The sequence below is a fragment of the Daucus carota genome, chromosome 5, assembly GCF_001625215.2.
Source record: "Daucus carota subsp. sativus chromosome 5, DH1 v3.0, whole genome shotgun sequence".
NCBI lineage: Eukaryota > Viridiplantae > Streptophyta > Magnoliopsida > Apiales > Apiaceae > Daucus > Daucus carota.
Genome location: NC_030385.2, coordinates 39,874,462 through 39,890,670, shown reverse-complemented (window position 1 = coordinate 39,890,670; position 16,209 = coordinate 39,874,462). Strand labels below are relative to the sequence as shown.

The following is a 16,209-nucleotide window of genomic DNA, read 5'->3' as shown; positions in this document are numbered from 1 at the left end:
TCGATTCAGTAGCTTTTACAATTTTTTTCTTTTTTTGTTGGAAGATGTTTTTAATTCGAGATAAACACTGGATTTGATGTATATATAAAAAAAGATAGGCACGATTAAAAACTATGATAACAAGTTGATAGAACAAGATTTTATCCAAGAAAGATATATCTAGATTTTGTTGAAGAATTAACAATTAGAAAAAGCAGATAGGATATGAAGTGGTCTTAATTGGTTAGAAGATGGAAAATCTAGAATATGATAAAACGACGAACAAATATTTAATTACAAAAATCGATTCTTCAAATCAAAAATATTCGATGAAAAATATCATCGCAACATCATTCTACTATAACAAATTTCGTATAAATTGCGATTTGAATTCCGTGAATAAATAACACATTATCCTCGGAGGAACATCAGATGTTTAGAAACCAGACCCGGGAGGACTTGATCAAATCTGGAGGAGATTATTGGGCCGGGCCAATTTATGCTTTTTGGTTTCAAGATCCGAGAGAGTGTTTGACTTTAACCCATGGAAGAGTACTCCGGCAAACAAATAATCCATTATATAAAACTATTTAGCATATACTAAAAGTAAGTAATTTATGTATTAATATAATAAATTAGGAGAATTTTATTAATTTATAATTTTTATTTAATGAATAATATAAATATAATTTATATATATATATATTATAATTTATTTATTAATGTTATAATCCAATATATAGTGTTGCAATGTTATCGAAGTTTATAATATTAAAGATGATACCACTGCAATATCTAATTTATTATCCTTCATAAAAAGGATTAGAAATGAATTTAAATTTTATTCAAATTTCATAGGAAAAATATTGAAAATTATAATCATATTATACCAATGTATTTTGTTCGTTTTTATGATTGTGGAGGATAATTAATTTTTATATTTCTATGATTATATACATATACATTTTCAATAATTATTATCTTATTAATTCATTTTTTTTGGACAAAATAAATCAAAATTCGTAAAAATATCGTGTAATCAATATTATTAATCAATAAGGCTAAATATACTTATGTTGTGAAGTAGACTTGATTTTAAAAACATAAATTTACATTTAAAATTGAAATAAAATAATATGTTTAAAATAATATTTTTCCTAAAAGTTGATATGTAACCAAAAGAGTAATAAAGTATTTTAAAACCAAAAGAGTAATAAAATTCGGTCAAAATTCTATATGCAAAGTTTGTTGGTAAAAGGACTTATAATGTTCATCCCAGCTTCTAATAAGTGAATGTAAAACACACCTTTTGTTTGCCAGTAGTAGTATAAGTAGCAGTATAAGCTGAGAATCCTATCTTCTCTCTCGTAACTTATGCTTATATTTCTTTTTCAAATACTTTATTAATTTATTTATTTCTTATTTATATTCCACTTTTCTAGTCAAAAAGCCCAAATAATCCCATTAACAACCAACAACCGCCAACCAATACCATTACCAATACCATTGACCGAGTCAGATCTTGGATGCCCAAAGCATCTACTTACTACTAGTATTATTTTGCGATACTATGAATACTTGATATCAGAGGCATTCAACAACAGACATTCGCACACAGACCCACGTACTTGCGGAAACCTTGACCTATTTACATTATTTAGGTACTGTTTGGGGTTGCTGTTGCAGACAGCAACAGCAGCTTTTTACTGAAAAGCAGGTTAAAAACTGTTTGGTAAATCGAAAAGCAGCTTTTCCGAACAGCAGCTTTTAGCTGAAAAGCTGCTGTTAGAAAAAGCAGGTCCTCCCATGCTTTTGGAAAAAACTGCTTTTCAGCTTTGCAGAATGCTGTTATAAATTTCATTATAAAACCTCACCAAAAACATTATTTTTTTATATTATAACTCAAAATAAGTAAATATAAAAAAAAAATACCAAACAGTTATCAGATTTCTACAACATCACTTATTTTACCAGCACTTTTTCTAATAGCACAGCAATTTTTAACAGCACTCCCAAACAGACCCTTAATTTAATGTGTCACCGCGTGCAATTTTTATGTCAAATACCGTCTAACACATACAAATAATATTATATGTTTATCCAAAATATTTATTCCTGATAATTTTGTTATTTATATTTTAATAACATCAATCACATTTCATATATTATATTTGACTGATTTAATAAATAGAATTACAAACAAAAGTTTCTCAAGATAATGAAAAACAATCCCTTACTTTTATATGCAATGTTGCCATTTCAGCATTTCTTCACCTCTAGGGTAAAATGAAAGAAAATCTGGCACTAGTTTGGCTGTGGTGATTATACGAAACGGTTTGTAATTTAAGAATTATTGTTTTTAGACGTTTGAAAAATTGAAACCTTTATTGGATGACTATAACACTTTTCAAAAATCAAAAATTTTTAGCTAAAGAAGTATATTATTTAATAAGATATTGAAGTGAATAAAAACAGACTATTTCAACTTATCTACTTCTCTTTTCTCTAGCCGCCTCCTCTTTTCATCTCCGACGGGACTTTCATCGGTTTCCTGTGGAAAGCCCCGAATCTTTTCGTTTGATCGCTAGTTTTTAATTGTTCTTGTTTTTTCATTGAATTTCTTAATAAATCACCATCTTCGGGGAAAGTTTTCTTAGATCTGTATCACCGAAACTTTCGATTTTCGTTCTAATTCGCTTCCAGAGGCCTTTTTGGATTTGTGAGTGGATCGATTATCTCCTTAACATCGTGGGCAGATCTAATTGTTTTAGTTTGTTTTGATTATGGTTTGACTTCTCTCCCTGATGAGAGTGTGTGATTTTTCTCTCCTTTTGTGAGAGTGGTTTGGATTCATCGATAAAGCTTTTCGGAAATTGCATTTGTGGTCGATAGCTCAAACGGAGTTTTTGGAAAAGATGGTGAACACAGAGCAAGGATCTATACATGTACCATCGTCAATTTCAACATCGCTTATTTAAACGGAGTTTTTGGAAAATATGGTGAACACAGAACAAGGATCTATACATGTACCATCGTCAATTTCAACATCGCTTATTTGTCTCATCTTGGGTATGAAGACAGGCATGTTAATTTTTTCTATATTTGTTCGACTCGATCATTCTTGTAGATGTCGTATGACCATTATTTATTGAATTATCTTCTTTTCTTTAAAAAAAAAGATATTGAAGTGAATGATTTATTACATCCTATAATAATTGTAGGAAATCTCCCTAGCATTATCCTATCTTTTTTAGTTCCAAAATAAAAGGACCAGTGGAAAATCAAATATTAATCTAAATATATTTTCAAATTATATATATCATCCAAATCTTCTCATGAAATTTTGAATATTTTTCTTGAAAAAATGAAATTTTAAATATTAAAATAAAAAATTTGAAACCAAACAAATGATGTGACCCCGCTTGGTAGATTGGGCACATAGAAAAGGGGAAGGGATGGAATTCAAGTCAGATTCCGTAATCCTGCTATGCAGAAACAAGAGAAACTAGATATAGGTCCGCAAAATGTCGTTCTTTATTCCAGGAACAAGTAACTTGTTTGTCGTTTGTCTGATTATAAAATATTAAAAATCTAATAGATTATTTACAAAGAAATTATATGAATAAAAAAATTTCTCAAACTATTTTTTTTTATTTTTTTTTAAATAGACCGTGAAACATGCTCACAAAGGTAGACAATCCAATCAATTAGCATTGTATTTTTTTTATTAGGAAAAAAGTTGCATTACCCTAATAAATATAACAATTTACTTCGAAACGACTAGACTCAATTTTAAGTAGAATATATTTGACATGAATTTCTAATCAACCCTAAAGTCATCAAACATGAAGATCAAAAAACAAAGTCACATCAATCAATATTACTAATTAAAAAGCGCGTAATCATCAGTTAGAAGTCACTTTTTGCATGTGAAATCACTCCTTTACTGGAAGATACACATGATTTGTCTAGATTATTTGGTTATGAAACCGCGTGTTCGAACTACATCAACGTATTCTTTATTCAACACACTTATTCAATATATTTTGCCTAACATATGCATGTATAAATTTTTGGAATTTACTAGGATTCGAATCATTCCGCGATGATTTCTTCAAATTATTTTCGTATAACAGAATTCCAGCCTTATATTCAAGAGTATTAGCTGTAAATCGTGAAAGAATGTAGTTTCCAATTTTGAACGGAGATAAGATTGTCACCGATATCAGATCACTTTAAAATTCATATAATAATTCTCGTCACTAAGATTTTTATTCTCTCTTGACAGATATCAATTTGTAAATTATTGGGTCTCGTTTTTGGAAGAGACGAGATGACAAAAACAAAATATGAAATCTTTTACAAATATTCTAAAACAGTATATATTCCCTCTCTTCTGCTTTTTATATTTAGCAAGTTTTAACAATAAAAAGGTCTAAATATATACAAGCTGTTTTATTAAATATGTAGCATCTTTATAATTAATCCCCATTCTTTATATTTACGATTTTAACTAGATATGGTAGTTGCTAAAATCTTACATAAGGCGGACAAACATTTAGATATACACATTTTATGGCAATTATTCCTCAAATCGATTTTCTTAAATACTATATTTAATAAAGTTGGTTGAGCTATTATTTAAAGAACCAGTAAATTATTGAGGACATAATAAATAAATATGTCAACAAAATTCTCCAACCTGATCATTACCAGATTGATAGGTGTGTTTCACCTGTTTTAAAAATACGACTAAAAATAACAAGGGCTGTCAAATACAATAATAACTAAACAATAATGTAAGCAATAAAAAAGCTGTCATATTTTCTAAATTAAATTCAAATTTAGATAAAAAATTTTGATGCACTAATGTTAGGATTTTCTTGAGTTAGGTAAAAGCCATTTTTTTAGGGTTAATAATCAAGTGAGTCATCAAAATGAACTTAATATATCAAGTTGATCACTAAACTCGAAATCGTCTCAAATTGGTCACTTAAATCAGTTATATGTATCTTTAAATATGAGTTTAAGGAGTAAAAGTATTATTTACATAGATTTACACATTATTCTTGAATGTTACCCCAACTTACTATAAGGTTATGACTTCTAGTATTTATGATAATATATTTAGATTTTATCAAGTTTATTTGTTATTTATTTTTTATTATATAGTTAATTCCTTTATTTTAATTAAAAATAAATAATAAATAAATATGATAAAATCAAAATATATTATTATAAATACTATAAGTCATAACATTGTACTTAGTTGTGGTAACATTCAAGAATAATGCGTAAACATCTATAAATAATACTTTTAATCCTTCAGCTCATATTTAAAGATACGTGTAACCGACTTAAGTGACCAATTTGAGACGATTTTTAGTTCAGTGGCCAACTTGATATATCGAGCCCACTCTGGTGACTCACTTGATTATTAACCCTTTTTTTTATAGATTTCAAATTTCAATTTTTTTATTAATAAATTTTATTTTTCTGTCTGTATGACAGAAATAACATCCTAATAAAAAGCTAGCTTAACCTGCTAAACAATACTTTATCATTTAAAAATGCAACTATTTTAATGAAATAATGATTCATGATATGTTCACGAATATCTTTGTATCCTACATTTTCTCAAAAAATCTTTGTATCCTATATGAGAAACAAATCTAATGTATTTTCATATTTTTAAAAAGGGTGTTGTAATAAAGTTAATTTATTAAAAAGGAAAGTAATATTTCTTTAATATTTATTATAACAATTATATTACCGGAGAGCGAAACAAGTGGGTGTCGGTGGGCTCGTCTCTGTTTATTTGTCCTGTATATCGTCAGAGTCACTATGCGCTTTCATGTGTCTGGTCCGCCATCTGTATCCGAGTAATTTTACATTTATGATAATGTATAAGTATAATCTACTTCATTAGAGTGCATTATCTCTTCACAATTAGGCAAGCCCACCTTATAAATTCATAATTAGAATTAATATCTCGTAATTCTATAAAAAATTTGTTCTTAAATAAATTTCTTTGAGTTGAACAAGTTTTATATATTTTGACATAAACACCATATAAAATTTTAAATTTTGATTATGTATGACTTATAATTTTTTGAATTATAAAAAATATCAACCTTTTTTATAATGTATAGAAATATCAACTTAGAATTTAAAAATATTTAAAAATAAAACTGCATCCACGTCATTTCATTTTGTTAACTAATTATGTACATATATTCACATCGAAAAGATCGTGTACCTCAAAAAAAAAAAAAAAATCCTCCACCGCATTCATTGAAAAAAATATACTCCCTCCTTTTTAGTTATAGATTTCTTTGACTTTCCAGTACACGATTCTATATTTTTTTGACTGCATAACTAAAATAATGATTTTTAAAATTTAGAATTATAATTTTAGTCATATATTTATATTACAATATTTTCTGAAAATAGCAATAATTATAATCCTACAGTCAAATAACTTAAAAGTGACCTAAAGAAATACCTTCAGAAGGAGGACACAAAGTCAACAAGCCGCGTCTCATGGAAGGTAGGACTGCGAGATCAGGGCAGGACTATTAAATTTCGAGAATTCAATTTTAGCCTGACACACGGAATAAGAGTACGTTGGAGTATTTATTTAACGGAAGGAAAGTAATTGTGCGTTCCCATTCTAATTTTGTAAACATAGGTATGCCCTATATTAGTTCCACAAAAAAATCATTCGACCGGTCAACCAGATCCTAAAAATTAAACTGTTTTAGATATTAATTTTTTTAGTTATAAATATGTAAAAATATGAGCGTAAATTATCTTTTATTTGGAGCCACAGTAAATATATGTAAATATAATATTGCAATTATCAAAACTTCACTGAGTTTCTAAATTTCTTCAGTCTCGATCATATTTTCGGGTCTATCTTTATACCATCTCCTAAAATTTGGTCAGATGCCACAGCACTGTTTACCTGGGAAATCGGTTAGAGTTTGGCATACAAGATGTCACCAGAATCAAATTATTTGTTAAATTCGGCTAAAAATTATTTTGCAGTAACACTCTTATTAAATTTCAGAACGTATATTTTCCAAAGCACTATCTACTGGAAACTGATTACTACAGAACTATTCGTTACTATGATCGTAAAAATCCAAAATAAAAAATCACGAATTAATTGATGGAGGTGTTGAGTTTAGATTAATTGAATGATAGGTCTAAATAAAAGAATTAATCCTATTACAAATAAAATATTTATAATATTATAATAATACCGATATATTACTTAATTCATTATATAATTTATTATTTAAAAAAGTTATAATAATTAACTGGATTTTAAAAATCTTATTAGAGGAACGTTTTGTAAAAAAATATTGGAAGATCGATGAGTCAGGAAGAATTCTCATAACCAAGTTTTCTTCTTGCTCACGTAAGAGCCTGCAAAGTCGAACATGTGAATAAGAAATACAAATGCTCTCTTTAACCGGCTGAACCGGCTTCTCAGAATCAAGTTCTGTAGACATAATTCAATATTTTATTCACCGCATGGAAGCATAATTGAAAGAAGTTTCACGCTCACGTTCAATTATTTAGGTTGTTGTTCTGTGTGTCTAGTCATAAGTGTTTTGAGCCAAATTTAATACTACTGCTGACAGAACATTGTAACTATGTAAGATAAGGTGCATCTACTTACACTTCAGACAAAGGCCACACTTTACAGTTTGCACACAAACACTCTATATATACCTCTACCACTTTCTGCACTAATGCAATACATAATCTCCTCTAAGATCTCAATTAAGTAGCTTATTTCTTTCAGGCCCTTGAAGCTTTCTTAAATTCTCCTTTCAGGTACTCCTTTGTTCATGCTTGTTTTTAGTAATATTGTGTGATACATGCATTTATTCACACACCTAATAGTTTTAGTTTAGCAATAAATTTTCATAGTTGTATACTTCCATAGGCAAACTAGTTTCCTAGTACAGGTATGTGAATATGTGGTTGTAGTTGTTTAGATGGTATGTACTCCTTTGTAGTGTTAATTAAAGCAATGCCCTTGGATTTACTGTTCCAGTTTCATAGTAGTACTAAGTTACATCTTTATCCAGGGGTATAATGGTACAAAAAAATATTGTGCTATGTTGTTGTGATATGTATTTTGGTGAGTTACCATCTCTGTCAAGTGATCTGAGTTTTTGAGTGGTGTGAAGATGGTGAACAATCCCCAGGGAGGTAATTTGTGGTTGCAAAGTGGATAATAAGGAGTGGTTTAAGGAAAAGCATCTGTTGGGGAAACCTATTAATGTGCAAACACTCGATTTAAGTGATTTAACTGATATTCAGTTTAGTTGGGTGGTGAGTTCACTCATAAAAAAGTCCTCCGTCGGAAAATTGTTGAGCAGAACTCTTGAAAAGAGTTTGTTGTTCCCAAATTTAGATGTAAAATAATTATTATGTATTTCGAAAAGGGACTCATTAGACTACACTATTACTTATAAGGTTGAGGGAGGCCTTGCCAGGATATTCGAGGCTCAGATACCATGTTAAGTAAACTCATCTAAAACCTTAAGCTTAAAGTGTTAAATGAAGCCTGAGATCATATATTATTCAACAATGTGCAACCCATAATTTTTGAAACATAAGTTTATGGCCTGGAAAATAAAAGAGAGTAAAAGCAGGAAAAAATAGTACATGCGGCGCCATAAGTTTATATATAATTTGATATGATATCTTTTCTATTATATATATCTTGAATCAGGTAGGATATATAGAAATGATCTATCCTGTTTTTTCCTTGGCCGGCTAGCCTGGCTGAATGTAGACACGTGTCTTCTGAATTTTAAATTGATCATGTCTGACTATCAGAGGAAAGAACATTTGGCTTCTTAATCAGCTATATGACTATTATAGTTCAACTAGTTATTACTTTAAGTTGAATATGTTAAGCATGTTTTTGTAATCTAGTACTGATTAAGTTAGTATAATGTAGCCTGTTACGTTCTTCAAATCGGACAAATAGCATAAAAAATTAATTATTATTATACTTTCCTCTCATTATTCTCATAAATTGTGGATGGCTCTTTTTTAGTTACAATGAGGATGGTGAACACCAGAGTATGCCTGTGGTTTCAAATACTAGCTGTAGCGCTAGTTCTGCTCAAAGTCGATAGTTTTGATGTTGGTATCACTTATCTCCAGAGTGCTGTAGCAAAAGGAGCAGGTAAAAGACAAGGAGTAATTTTTATTTTTTTTGGTTACATACTCTTTTTTGTTTCTGTACTGATATGCGAGTGGTTGTTGATCACAATATTTGCTGATCATATGTATGCATATGTTTTTACAGTATGTCTGGATGGAAGCCCACCGGCTTATCATATGTCCAAGGGGTTTGGTGCTGGAATTAATAATTGGTTGGTCCACTTCGAGGTTGGTATATTTTGTGTAACATTTTCAATTTTATTTTGTATGGCAACAGAATTACTATATGATCTTGATTAACACCTTCAACAAAAATATCAAAACTATTTAAATATCTTCAATATACTCTCAGAAATGATAGATTGATTTGAGACAATCTTCATAATGTGGTTTCGAGTAGTATACAGAACACAAACACACACTAACGTAAAAAGTGTAAATATGTGGGGAATTTTCCAGGGAGGAGGTTGGTGCAACAATGCGACTACCTGCCTTGATCGTATAAATACACGCTTAGGTTCTTCCAAGCAAATGACGAAAGTACTATCATTCTCAGGGATGTTTAGCAACAAAGCTAAGTTTAATCCAGGTCTGTACGTCTACTCTGTTATTCTGGTTAAATATTTTCACCTGACTTTAACATTGCTGACAAACTCTTTCATTTATTTCTAGACTTCTACGACTGGAACACAATCAAGGTTAGGTATTGTGATGGAGCATCATTCACTGGGGATGTAGAAGCAGTTGATCCTGTAAGTATTGCAAATTTTGTGAGAAATACATTTTTTTCATTCCTGTGGAGATTGATATCAAATACACAAATCTGTAATCCCGAACAAGAAAATATAAAAACAGATGCATCTTCTCTGTGTATCCCCCTGCAGCATAGCATATTTTAGATATGTGATAACTTGAGCTCAGTACATATAGGCCAGGTCCTATATTAGGTCTCATGTCTCTATATATCTTCTTACCTCAATTCTTAGTTTTCCTGATGCGCGAACAAATTTTTTCAGGCTACTAATCTTCACTATAGAGGACAAAGGATTTTTCTCGCTGTTATTGAGGATTTATTAGCAAAAGGAATGAAGGATGCAAAAAATGTATGTGCCAGTTAGTTATTAGTGCTTCCCTCTAATTCTGAAATGTTCTTATTAACTCTGTAAGCCTTTTAATCCCAGGCAATAATTTCTGGCTGTTCGGCTGGTGGATTAGCTTCCATATTGCATTGTGATAAATTTAAATCTCTTCTACCTGCGAGTGCAAAAGTGAAATGCCTTGCTGATGCGGGTTACTTCATTAATGTGTAAGCTCTTCTTGACAGACTTGCATATATCCTTTATATTTGCATGCAGATTATATTTCACTCCATTCTAATCTGTCCCTTTATAAACATTTTGTCATCTGTACAGAAAGTCTGTTGCTGGAACATCACATATCGAATCTATATACGATGACGTTGTCAGAACACATGTATATTCTCTTCTCTTTGCTTCTCCAATCAGCCACTCATTCCGTCTATAATATCACACAACGTCCACTATTGTTATCCTCTTCCTCATGTGTTACAGTCGACATGTACTCTTACGTGTTCGGTTCCTGAATAAATATACATCTTTATTGCAGGGATCAGCGAAGAACTTGCCTTCATCTTGCACTTCACGACTCAAACCGGGTTTGGTAAGAGTTGTCAATATCATATGTTTGTCCCCTTTTGCCTATTAAAATTTCTTAAAAATCTCATCAAATTAAAATTGCAGTGTTTTTTCCCTCAAAACGTGGTGCAACAAATCCAAACACCAATCTTTCTGCTAAATGCGGCCTATGATTCGTGGCAGGTTAGACATCTTATGCTTATAATCTAGATATACTAACTACTCTTTGAGTGGCCATTCGTATTTTCTAATCAATAATCTTTTATAATTTGCTTCTACAATATGGTAGCCAAATAATCGTTGTTTGTTCAGTAATTCTTAGTTCGTGCTTTCAATTCAATCATTTTAGGTAAAGAACATTTTGGCTCCTGGTGTTGCTGATCCCCATGGCACCTGGAGCAATTGCAAGCAGGATATAACAAAGTGCTCTGCAGCTCAACTTAAAACCTTGCAAGGTATATTACAAAAGCTCCTCTTTACTTTATTTTTTTCGTGCATAGCACAAGATCTAGTCTGACCATAATTTCTAGCCAAATGTCTATCACGGAGAATCACTTCTCTCTTATAGTAAATGTATCAGTCCACATTTTCTTGGGCAACACTATCGTACTTAAACTAATCGGAGTAAAATTTTATTGTTTCAGAATTTAGGACGCAGTTTTTGAGTGCTGCACCTGCAGTGGGTAGCTCTAAATCTAGAGGGCTTTACTTAAACTCTTGCTATGCCCACTGTCAAACCGGAACACAGGAAACTTGGCTAAGGGCTGACTCTCCCTTGTTGGATAACAAGGTAATAATCTCTACTTCTCTTGCTGTTTTGAGTTGGTTTCCACATACTATTACTATATTACCATGCTTAACAACCACTTTAGTCACATGCCCCTGTTTTATATTCCATGTCATGTCCCCCACTAAATCATTTTAATATGAACAAGTTTTCAGCATAGGCGAATTACAGTGCAGCGACCTTCAGCGCTGTCTTAGTAAATTTAGCACACAAAAAAGCGCATAGTCTGTGGTTATTGATTTGGTCTACTTAACAAGTCTGCTAAAATAATCTTTTTTTATAGTGACATTTTGTGCTGGACACAAGGATATCTTTTCAGTAATACTAACAGGTTTATGTTTTTGTTCAATATATGTACTGCAGACGATTGCGAAGGCAATAGGGGACTGGTACTACGACAGGAGTCCATTCCAGAAGATAGATTGTCCATACCCTTGTGATAAAACTTGTCACAACCGGATTTTTGAATGAGCACCCGATTTGCATCACAAATCCTACCTTGGCCGCTATAATTGCTTGTCTATCAATTCATGTTTATCTTAAAATAAAAAGGGAATATGGGGAAGAAAGTTTATGATTGATCAAGTTGCTGGAATAAAGTCTGCACAAGCTGCGATCTGGTGCTTGTAATATAATGAAATCAGTGGAGTGACTCTGATAATTGATGTAATTGAATATCAGATGCTATTATTTTTAATTTTATTAACATATTTATCTTATTCATTAAATATGCATCAACCATGTTGTATATCTTTACTGTATATGATCACAGTTTACTTTCTTGTTTTACCAAGTTCAGTTGGAACTATTTTTAGCTTTCAATCGTATTTCTTTTAAGCAGTAGAAGTATGCATTTACCTTTTCGGAATCTGGAATTTGATATGACCAGTGATTTCTTCATGTCAGAACTAACAACTTAACTGCGGTTCCATAAGACACACTATGGAAACCCTGACATTGGCCATATTGTATTTGACAATATTTGAACTCTCAATCTTCGGTGGTAAGCGAAGCGAGGTAAATGTCATATGATCAAGAGGCCATAACTCTGAGACTTTCTTTCTTGATAAATGGATGTAATGTTAAACGCACATAAAAAACAAAAATACAGCAATTACAAATCAACATATTCTCAGACCTTGCTGCATTGCTTAGAAGTCTGCCCAATAGATAATATAAGACAAAAACTACAAAAATTAAGAGTTTGTTGTAACAGAGGAGATGTAAAGTTTTACATCTAAATTTTTGCTTCTTTTGTTTTGGCTTCTAATAAGAAACCATCTTCAAGTGTTTCCCGTGCATCCTTGTCCATCCCCAGGCTGTACAAAGCAGCTGCCTGAAGATACAAGGTAGAGCACCAGTCTGGAGATATTACTTGCGCTTGCATTGCGTCTCCAAGAGCTTCTTGAGGCTTGTCATTCGTCAAGTAACACAAACAACGTCTCAGGAACACGATAGGACATGCCAATGCTCCGGCCTCAATGAACTAGATGTGAAATCAGCACTGGTGAGTGATACCTCTAAACAATATTATGGAGTTTGCAGATACCACTACTTCCTGATGATGCTTACCTGTGTATAATAATGGATGGCTGTAATGAAATCTTTAGCTCGAAAAGCACTGTCCCCACGCTTTCTGCAGTTTATGGTTTCCTGCATATGATTGGTCCACATTTGAAATGAAAGCTGCAAAGACAAACAAGAGTTATTATTACAAATGTCAATGCACATTGGGCTATTTCTTTTTCAGATAGAGAGGGAGGGGGGGGGGGGGGCAGAGAGGGGGGGAGAGAGGGAGAGGGAGGGAGGGAGAGAGGGGGAGAGAGAGGGGGGGGGAGAGAGGGAGATAGGGAGGGAAAGAGGGGGAGAGAGAGAGAGAGAGAGACCCCTTCTGCAATCCTTGTGTGATCATTGTACCCAAGCTTCTCCAATATGTCATGAATGGCAGCTAGATCCACTCTTGAGCAAGCTTCTCCCAGAGGAGATAACTTTGTGAATTGCATTGAGGAATCAGTTTCCTGACTAACACCGAGCAAAATATAAGACGCAACCTGCAAAGAACTCCATATCAGAAACTGTCACATAATGTTCCATAGATGAGTTGTGATTAAGTTGAACCTCTGTTTCTTTTTGAAGAGAAGCAAGAGCAGTGACAAGAGATTTAGCACTTGGCCTATCTCGCGCCTCATACTGTAAACATCGTGTAGCTATCCGTACCAACTCAGCTCCATCATCATTTGAGAAATGACCTTCTAAGCACGAGTCTGTTAGCATGGCATAATTCTTCCCACGTATCAAGTCAAGCGCCTGCAAGATATCAACAACAGACATTTACGTGTGAAAACTCGTGCTAACAACAGTTCATTGTCTAAAAGTGACATTTACATGACTTGGTGGAATGTGTTTGCCACTGAGAAGATCAAGCAATATGGTGCCAAAACTGTAAACCACACTCTCTGCCGTCACTCTGCCTGCCACATAGAGACTTTGATTTGAGTTCAAAACATACAAAAAATTATGTTGTGCTTGTAGTTCTTGTTGATTAATATCAAAGTCTCTGTCATACCTGTCCTCAAATATTCTGGTGGGGTGAAAGCTAAGTTTGTACTATAGCTCTTTCCGTCCCTGCTATTTTTCATAAGGCCAAAGCATGAAAGCCGTGGATTGCCATCCTGTCACGGACTCAGGTATCATAGTTTAATAACGAGATCACCAAATAAGTACTTGCTAAAAAATGAGAAGGATTTAGAAGAACCTGATCAAACAGAACTCTGTAAGCATGGAGGTCATGATACAATGCCCTTCCTTTACTGCTACAATAATCCAAGGCTTGTGCAAGATACAAGGCCACTCTCAACCTAAACGCCCATTTTAACGGTTGTTTCTCCCCTAAATAATGCAAAACAATCGATATACCTTAGGCACACACTCAGTTCTCTCATTTGGGAATCGAAGAATAAAGATATCTCAAACTTTTTAGCAGATTTTGAAAGAGTGAGTGAGACTAACAATGGAATAGATGCTTTGAAAGTGTTTCATGAGGCATAAACTGTGCCACAAGCAATCTCTCATTCCCTTCACAGCAACATCCAATCAAATTTGCCAGCCGTTCACTTCTAAGCATCCCCACTGATTTAGCTTCATCCTGAAAATACCAAAAACACCATGTTTTTGTCACAAACATACTAAAAAAACATGTGCATACATAATCACACTGATGCAGAGTAGCACGAACGAGGAATTGGCGAGTATCTGGCCATGCAGATCTATTAAAACGCTTAACCGCGATCCAACGATCATCATCTTCCTGCTGTCCTTTGTAAACAACATTAGGAGCTTTTGCACCATGTTCTGATACAATGTTTTCTTTTGAGAATCCAGAGGTTGCTGCTCTAAGTTCATCTAGACTGTAAATCCTGAAAGCAGGCAATGCAGCTAACTCTGCAGACTCTGCACAAAATCATCCACATAAAAAAAGAAATTCAATATAACATTGCATGGCTTCTTGGATCAAAAGAAACGAGACTCGAAAGAATAAAGTTTACCCATTTCAGAAGAATTAGTGATCATGTGGGTTTTTAGGTTGGAGGGCCAAAAACATAGAGAAACTTTTGAGCAACCAGCACCCATTTCAAGGTCTCAAAGAGAGAGTTTTGATTATTTCTTGTTTTTCTTCAACAGAACTGCAGGGAAAATTTATAGGAAACACTGAAATGGAAAGAAGTGAGGCTTAAAAAGAGTGACAGAGAGAAATACACTTTTGGGTCCAACAGTTCTCCTTTATATAAAATGAATGCATAAGCTCATCATATCATCCCACTCCATATTTGCTTTAATCTCTGAGTTTCAGTTTTTTCAGGTTTTCGAGATACCAAAGCATAAAAAAGAAAAAAAAGGCACTAAGCCAATTGAATTATTCATATCATGGGGAAATCAGAGCATATGGCAAGATTTTTTGTAATTACATTATGACTAATATGATAGTAGTGGGGCTGATGATAAGAAAGATCATACAAGATATGAATCAAGTATTGTAACATTAAGATAAGAAAGAGACTTGTAAAGTAATTACATTGATGATTCTATGAGTTGGGCTGGTTTGAGGGTGGCATGTGATGCTAGGAGTTTTCTTGTCCCCAAATATGCATCACAAAATCTATTATAGATAATGAGTATCTTTCATTACTATGCTTTACATTTACATACTTTCTTCTGTAACTTCTTCTCCTTACTATTGTGTCTACTTGTAGGTTTTCTTTTCGATTTCCATTGGAATGGTGTATGGTTGATTGCTTAGCTGCATCATTGACTCACATGGCAGCGCCGTTGCCTTTGTTTATTTATTCACTGGTCTCGGCTTTTTAGTTGGGTACATTGGCTCTGGACCGTTTAAGGTGAGGCTGCTAATTAAGTAGGATAGTTTTATCTTATCGAGTTTGAACAAACAGGTAAGAAATTGTAATGCAATGCAACGTGAGAGTTTAGTATTCGATGACATTATGAACAAAGCTGGCCTTTTTAGAAAGGGAAAGGCCCTTACCAAATATCAAGATGTTTTAATGCAGTCTTGATCAAAGACAATGTATTTGAAGT

The 16,209-nt window shown here is 32.8% G+C and overlaps 2 protein-coding genes across 2 annotated transcripts; one reads left to right on the top strand and one right to left on the bottom strand.

Annotated features, from left to right (window-relative positions):
• The first annotated feature begins 7,592 nt into the window (after positions 1–7,592).
• LOC108223619 (pectin acetylesterase 8) lies at positions 7,593–12,405 on the top strand. Its single transcript, XM_017397958.2, has 13 exons — positions 7,593–7,827; positions 9,065–9,196; positions 9,320–9,402; positions 9,634–9,763; positions 9,847–9,926; positions 10,191–10,277; positions 10,356–10,480; positions 10,587–10,647; positions 10,801–10,854; positions 10,935–11,012; positions 11,179–11,284; positions 11,474–11,619; positions 11,980–12,405. Exons 2-13 carry the CDS (start codon positions 9,070–9,072, stop codon positions 12,085–12,087), a joined length of 1,185 nt encoding a protein of 394 aa, XP_017253447.1. The 5' UTR covers positions 7,593–7,827; positions 9,065–9,069; the 3' UTR covers positions 12,088–12,405.
• Positions 12,406–12,655: 250 nt separating this feature from the next.
• LOC108222043 (serine/threonine-protein kinase BSK5) lies at positions 12,656–15,362 on the bottom strand. The gene is made up of 10 exons (XM_017395931.2): positions 15,162–15,362; positions 14,852–15,066; positions 14,626–14,761; positions 14,372–14,505; positions 14,183–14,288; positions 14,002–14,087; positions 13,735–13,923; positions 13,503–13,667; positions 13,189–13,302; positions 12,656–13,102 (listed from the first exon to the last, which is right to left on the bottom strand). Exons 1-10 carry the CDS (start codon positions 15,244–15,246, stop codon positions 12,854–12,856), a joined length of 1,479 nt encoding a protein of 492 aa, XP_017251420.1. The 5' UTR covers positions 15,247–15,362; the 3' UTR covers positions 12,656–12,853.
• Positions 15,363–16,209: the final 847 nt, after the last annotated feature.

Bases quoted from the DNA above. Each gene is read 5' to 3' on its own strand.
- LOC108223619 (XM_017397958.2), top strand. From the start codon at position 9,070: ATGAGGATGGTGAACACCAGAGTATGCCTGTGGTTTCAAATACTAGCT. The intron at 10,278-10,355 runs GTATGTGCCAGT...TTTTAATCCCAG, and splicing joins GAATGAAGGATGCAAAAAAT to GCAATAATTTCTGGCTGTTC. The intron at 10,648-10,800 runs GTATATTCTCTT...TCTTTATTGCAG, and splicing joins ATGACGTTGTCAGAACACAT to GGATCAGCGAAGAACTTGCC.
- LOC108222043 (XM_017395931.2), bottom strand. From the start codon at position 15,246: ATGGGTGCTGGTTGCTCAAAAGTTTCTCTATGTTTTTGGCCCTCCAAC. The intron at 15,067-15,161 runs GTAAACTTTATT...GATTTTGTGCAG, and splicing joins CACTAATTCTTCTGAAATGG to AGTCTGCAGAGTTAGCTGCA. The intron at 13,303-13,502 runs GTCTCTCTCTCT...TTGTCTTTGCAG, and splicing joins ACACAAGGATTGCAGAAGGG to CTTTCATTTCAAATGTGGAC.